This window comes from Cebus imitator, unplaced genomic scaffold, assembly GCF_001604975.1.
Source record: "Cebus imitator isolate Cc_AM_T3 unplaced genomic scaffold, Cebus_imitator-1.0 Scaffold75, whole genome shotgun sequence".
NCBI classification, from domain to species: domain Eukaryota; kingdom Metazoa; phylum Chordata; class Mammalia; order Primates; family Cebidae; genus Cebus; species Cebus imitator.
Genome location: NW_016107390.1, coordinates 2,045,482 through 2,051,533, shown reverse-complemented (window position 1 = coordinate 2,051,533; position 6,052 = coordinate 2,045,482). Strand labels below are relative to the sequence as shown.

The window sequence follows — 6,052 nt, the reverse complement described above, 5'->3', positions numbered from 1 at the left end:
GTAGTCCAGGCCGTGGCGTAGTCAGGCCATGGCGTAGTCTGCCCGTGGCGTAGTCCAGGCCGTGGCGTAGTCAGGCCGTGGTGTAGTCAGGCCGTGGTGTAGTCCAGGCTGTGGTGTAGTCCGGCCGTGGTGTAGTCAGGCCGTGGTGTAGTCAGGCCGTGGTGTAGTCCAGGCCGTGGTGTAGTCTAGGCTGCGGTGTAGTTCATGGTGCAGTCAGTTCAAAGGACTTTACAAATGGATGGTATCAATGTGGATTCGTGATCTTAAACAGGCCCAGGTTAGGAGGAACCAGCTGAGGGTTTCCAATTGTCATTCCTTACTAAAAGAAATGAGATCAGTGGGGAGGTCTTTGCAGTGACTGAGCAGTGTGGTGCTGGGGCCCACTAAGGGGCTGGGGAACAAGGCTGAAATTCAGAAAAGCGCTTCAGGAGATGAACAGATAGAACTGTTTTCCTCAATAAAGGAGAAGAGAGAATTAATGAGTTTCTGGGATGAAGAAAGGAAGGCCCATGATAACACTGAGCTGAACAGGAAAGGTAGAGAGCTGGTTTTTCACATGTTTCAAATCGATTTTGAATATGTTGACTTTGAGCCAACAGCTTTCAGATGCTTACAAACCTCCAAAAGTTAAGGGAGTATCCCAATTTGTGGGGGGTGTTTCTGGTCCTTCTCCTCAACCAGTTCTTTACATACCTCAGGGACAGAGAGGGCTCCAGTAGCTTCCTGATGCTTCTGCCAGTGACTGCCTGTCATGGGGATTACCTGACGCTCCACAGACGATTCCAGAATCGTCTCCCTGCGGGATCCCTGGGGGCTACTCTTAAGTGAACATCAATTCCCAATTGGGCCAGAAAAGCATTTTCAAGACCTAACTCGGGGTGGGCCCCCATGTATGGAATTCCTCTTTCAACCCTGCAGCGAAGGCTGGCTGAGGGCCTCCGTCCGGCTTCATCAGGCTCTTGCCTCCTAGAGCAAGCATGTCCTCAGCATCCATTCTGCACAGGCTGCCTAGGCAGCCGTCCTCCCCTGCGCTCTTGGCATTCATGTGGCATGGCTATAAATTATGCCCAGCGTGTTCATCTCAGTTTAAATGTGTTCTCATCCCTGAGGAGCAACTAATGGCATCAAGTTACTGATGTGAAAAAAGCCTGCCGCTACAATGACTATGGATTAATGAAATCGCAGTCCTGGCGGCTGGGGTGGCAATAAATCGTCAGCCACTGGTGACACGAATTTTAAATTATGTTCTCCATCCCTTTCCCACTTCTCCAAAATTATTTTGCTATAAAGTTGTTTGGTAAATGTTTACCTTGCTTAAATGTTTGCTTTCCATTAAAAGTTGGTGCAGGCAGGGCCCCCTGCTCTTAGAAAACTGGAAGCGGGCTGAGAGGGATTTAAAAGCCTATCATGCTTTCTCTAGGAGGTGTGAAGGCAAATCTCTTAATCCAGGATCATCACTGACTGATAAATTTCGTTCAGAAAATTTGGCAAACACAAGGTTCTTTCAGTGAACTCTGCTCATCTGACATGTAAGTTACTATCCTTACCTTTTGTCATGACTTTTTACCGAATGCATTTAAAATGAGGAACCAATACAATTCCCACCAGTGTTTTTGAAAGGTAGCGAGTGTATTTCCCATTTCATGAAGGGCCCAGGGAATCCACAGAGGCCATAGGAAGTCTGAGACTCTTTGATCCTAAAGGCAAATTGTTCATATATGCGGCTGGTCCTCTGTATCTGCAGGTTCCATATCTGTGGACTCAACTAGTATCGGATCAAAAATATTAAGAAAAAACTATTTGTACTAAACACGTGCAAACTTTTTCATTATTCCTTAAATACAGTATAGCAACTATTCACATGGCATTTACATTTTTTTAGGTATTACAAGCAATCCAGAGATGATTTAAAGAACACGGGAGGATGCACATGGGTTATATGCAAATACAATGCCGTTTTCTATCAGGGACTTGAGGACTGTCAATTTTGGTACCCAGGAGGTCCTGGAGTCAATCCCCCATGGATACCAAGGGAAAACTTTGTATATTTTTCTAGAAAGAAGGTCTGCAGATTCATAAAATTCACTAAATGTTCTATAACACCGAGAAAACCAAGGGTAACTACGACGGACTGCATGGATGGCTGCAGCTTCTTCCCTTCCAGGTACCCACGCTCTTGCAATGGTGCTCTGTAGCCTGTCCTGATGAGGAGCCGGGACCCACCCCTTGATTCTGGGGTGGCCTTGAGATTGGCTGTGGTCCACGAGATACTAGCAGAGTTGAAAAGGTACTTCTACACTGGGCACACTGGGACTCGCCTACCTACAGTTCCCAGAACTGCTGCCATGTGAACAAGGCTGGGCTGGCTGATGGGCCGCTTGGCTCACTCACCACCACTCCGCAGCTGACCTTCCTACCGGCAACTACATACAGCGAGCGAGCCCACGGAGACTAGCACGCCTAGACCAAACCAGAACTGCACATCTCAAACTGCTGAACTACAGACCTAAAATAACCTTAAAAAAAGGTTACTTTGAGCCACCAAGTTTTGGCGTAGTTTGTTACGCAGTAAAAGCTAACAGAGACAAATACCAGACCAGGCAGTGTCCGTTTTGAAGACGGGGGTGTGTCTTATTCAGTCTTTGTATCGCCTTTCCCTAAAAACACAGTAACCATTCAATATGTACTTGCTGAACTGCACAGAAACGGCTCCTTGAAAAGCTACTCGGTAAATCAGGAGGGATTCCAGAGCACCCAGGAGTCCAATTCCAGTTTTATAAAACAGGCTTTGAAATACCTACCTTGGCATGCTATTGTGGTTGTTAAAGACACTGTGTGCTTTAGAGATGTCCCTGAAGCAAGGATGACAAAAGGCTTTAGAACTCATCAGCATGCAGGACAGTTTTGTTTTTTTTTTTTTTTTTTTTTTACATCAACGTGGTCACCAGGTGTGCAGCCTAGCAGGACTCCAGTTGCAAGTCATCAGCTTTCTTCACTGCAAACGTAAGGTTGGTTCTTTCGAGCTCAATCAGACATCCATGTGCCATTCTAACAGTGCCTGGTCAGAGGACTCGCGACTCCCTCCGTGAAAGACGGGGAGGGCTCCTGCTGCTCTCGATTCTGCTCCCACCCATCTCCTCGCCCATGAATAAAGTGTGGGTGATGGCACACTCTCTACTAGGCATCCTTTCAGCTCCAGGAATCCAAGGGCTTCCGTTACTACCAGAGTCTCATCTAAGCATGAGGGACCGCACTGCTCAAAGGATCACTGAGCCATAAAAGAATTCACATTTTGAGAAGTGGAAAAGAAAAGGTTTTCTGTGTCTAAAGCAGAAAGGCAGACAAAAAAGGCCAAAGAATTAGGAAATAATAAAGAGGAAAAAGCAAGCAGGCAAGGCTGATTTGAGCTGGGGTGCAAGAACCTTGCTTACTGCAAAACAACGGAGCTTTACACTATGCACACCACGCTCACATGCTGAACCACAGATTTGGCTAATTACAGAAACAAATTTCAGGGAAAAAAACGACATGCACAAAGAGTTATAAAATGCTGATGCGAAAGATTTACACAAAGAGCTGTGAGATAGCTGAAAAGCTGGTTTTGGCATTAAAACTTCCTATCCTTTCCTAGGAATACCTAAAATGGCTTCTTCCTAGGATTTAGGATAAAACTTCTTGTGTTGGAGATGTATTTGGAAGTAATAACACACACAAACATCATTTATCACAAAGAGCAAAAGATGACATCTCAAAATTCTGCTTTTTGCCAAAATGGACATTAAGTTTTTGCTTGGAAGCAAATGTGAAAATAGCGATTTTTATCCAATACATCCAAAGAGAAAGTTATTACTTATTTTTTCATGCATTTAGTAGGATTTTCTATCTTGAATGTTGGTATTTTAAACATTAAAGTTGCCAGTAAGCAAATAAGACAATTACCAGACGGCATCTTCAACCAAATTTTTTGAATTTATTATAATCATGCTTCTCTACAACTAATGATTCTTGTGGTTTGCAAATCATGTCTGCCTTTATTTACCTACACAAACACAGAAGAGAATTTTCAATAGAAGAGGTTCACACAGCAAACAAAATACAAAGTGTGCGACCTCAATAAGGCATTCAACAAAGACACAAGCCATCTTTCCCTCTGACGGGTTCCCTTAGGATGCTCTGATGTTGGCGTCACATTCTTCTAAGAGCAGAATCAAATCTTCAATCAGGCTGTGTTCTCTGCCATGAGTCACTCTCATAATATCAAAAGCCTAAGGAGAAAGGACAGAAGAGAGATTAGACCCGAAAATAGGTGGGCTCAGGCCATTCCCCATCTTTCCCCGTGATGCTGGAGGCCTGGTGAGTTCCCTAGGTTGACAGGGTGAACAGCCTACAGGCTCACAGCACAGTGGTTCTCCCAACTACAAAGTCAAGTGACAAGGGTGATTTCTGAATGTGGTATTTGGAAAGCAGACTCACTTCATGAGTCAGCTGGGGCCCAGTGACAACCAACGTTCTTCAAAGACTGTCAAGTACACAGGTTTGGTGGGTAGTTACAGGGGTATGAAGAGTCACCAAAATGACCGAGTCACACGAAAGACCTGCTGCCCCCACCTTCCAGTTTTTCTTTATGGCACTCTACATTCAGCTCCCATCTGCAGGCACTGTGATGATTATACACACGCAGTCCGGAATTTTCCCGTATCTTATGACATTGTAGCATCGGTATTTGACAGTCCTCTCCTCCACTCCGTATTTAGTCCATTACTAAATCTTGTCAACTCTATCTCCAAAAATATTTCTGAAATCTGTGTGGGCGTATGACTACTTCAGTAATCGGGCACAATGGAAGGAAGGCGACTGACTTCCAAGATAGGTCAAAAAGCTCTCTGCGTTGTTTACTAGTCAGTATGTTTGCTCCTAGAACCAAGAGGCTCCATGGTGTAAGGAAGCCCAAGCCACATAGACAGAGGCTGTGTATGGGCACTCTGGCTGGCAGTCTTAGCTGAGCTTGTCTTTCAAGTCATTCTAGCCAAGGCAGCAGACATGTACATAAATAAACCTTCAGATGATTCCAGCATCCCGCTGAAGACTGTCAGATCTGTCTTCCCACCTGAAACAGCAGACATTGTAGAAAAGAAGAAAGCCATTCTTATGCTGTGTTCGAATTCCTGACCTACAGCATTTGTGCAGTAACTTCGCTATTGTTGACTCCATTAAGTTTTAGGATGGTTATGGAACAACAGCCAGAGTACTCTCAAAAACATTGTTGTAATAAATCAGAGATAAGCAACAGTATCCTGCACTGCCCAAACGTGGGGCGAGGTGGCCTGGGGAGAAGGGAGGGACACCAGAACCACTGTATTTGATGTAATCGTGCCCAGGAGACTCATAAAGATATGACTCTCTGGTGGCTTTTACGCAACCAAAGTTCCTGGAAGTGGCATTGAGGCCCTCAGCCTGAGCTGCACAGTAGTGTCAACCAGGGAGCTTCAAAAGAGACACCCAGGCCCAGACCCAACACAGGAACAGCTGAAGCTTGCTCTCTGGGAATGAGGCCTAGGCCCCAGGAGATTCCAACATGCCCTCAGGGTTGAAAACAACTGATACAGCAAACTCTCAACCAACAGCAGAAACTACTCAGTATTCAATGTTACTTTGTAGCCAGCATAATTACCATTTTAACGGTTGTACGTAATGAATTCCATCACGTTTATAAAACCGTTACTTACTAAGCTACCGCTGGAAATTTAGATCACTTACATTGTTGACTGTGATATGATACAGATCTTCCAGAATATATTTTTTGCCTTTCTTGGATATTTGTTTAAGAGCAATTCTAGGGGTGGAATTCTTGAGTATGTACATCTTGAACAGCACAGAGATTTCAGGCCTTGGTGGTCATGCAGTGAGACGCCTGCATTTTACTAGGATGCATGCAGCAAAACCTTCAGTTCCACATTGGAAAAACGCTGAAGCTCCAGAAACAAGGCGTTTCAGGTCGACAGGCACTTCATCCTCTGCTTCTAGCTCTTTCTTTCTTTTTTTTTTTTTTTTT

The 6,052-nt window shown here is 44.8% G+C and overlaps 1 protein-coding gene across 5 annotated transcripts in view; it reads right to left on the bottom strand.

Annotated features, from left to right (window-relative positions):
• Positions 1 to 3,948: 3,948 nt before the first annotated feature.
• The window catches only part of SMYD3 (SET and MYND domain containing 3), a 713,156-nt gene continuing 711,052 nt past the window's right edge, over positions 3,949 to 6,052 (bottom strand). For 4 of the 5 annotated variants that reach the window (XM_017531925.1, XM_037739817.1, XM_037739816.1 and 1 more), the window contains one exon: positions 3,951 to 4,265. In XM_017531925.1, coding sequence (XP_017387414.1) covers positions 4,164 to 4,265 — 102 coding nt within the window. In that variant the 3' untranslated portion in view covers positions 3,951 to 4,163. Of the gene's footprint in view, positions 4,266 to 6,052 lie in introns of all 5 variants that reach the window. The other variant, XM_017531923.2, reaches the window with a different exon arrangement.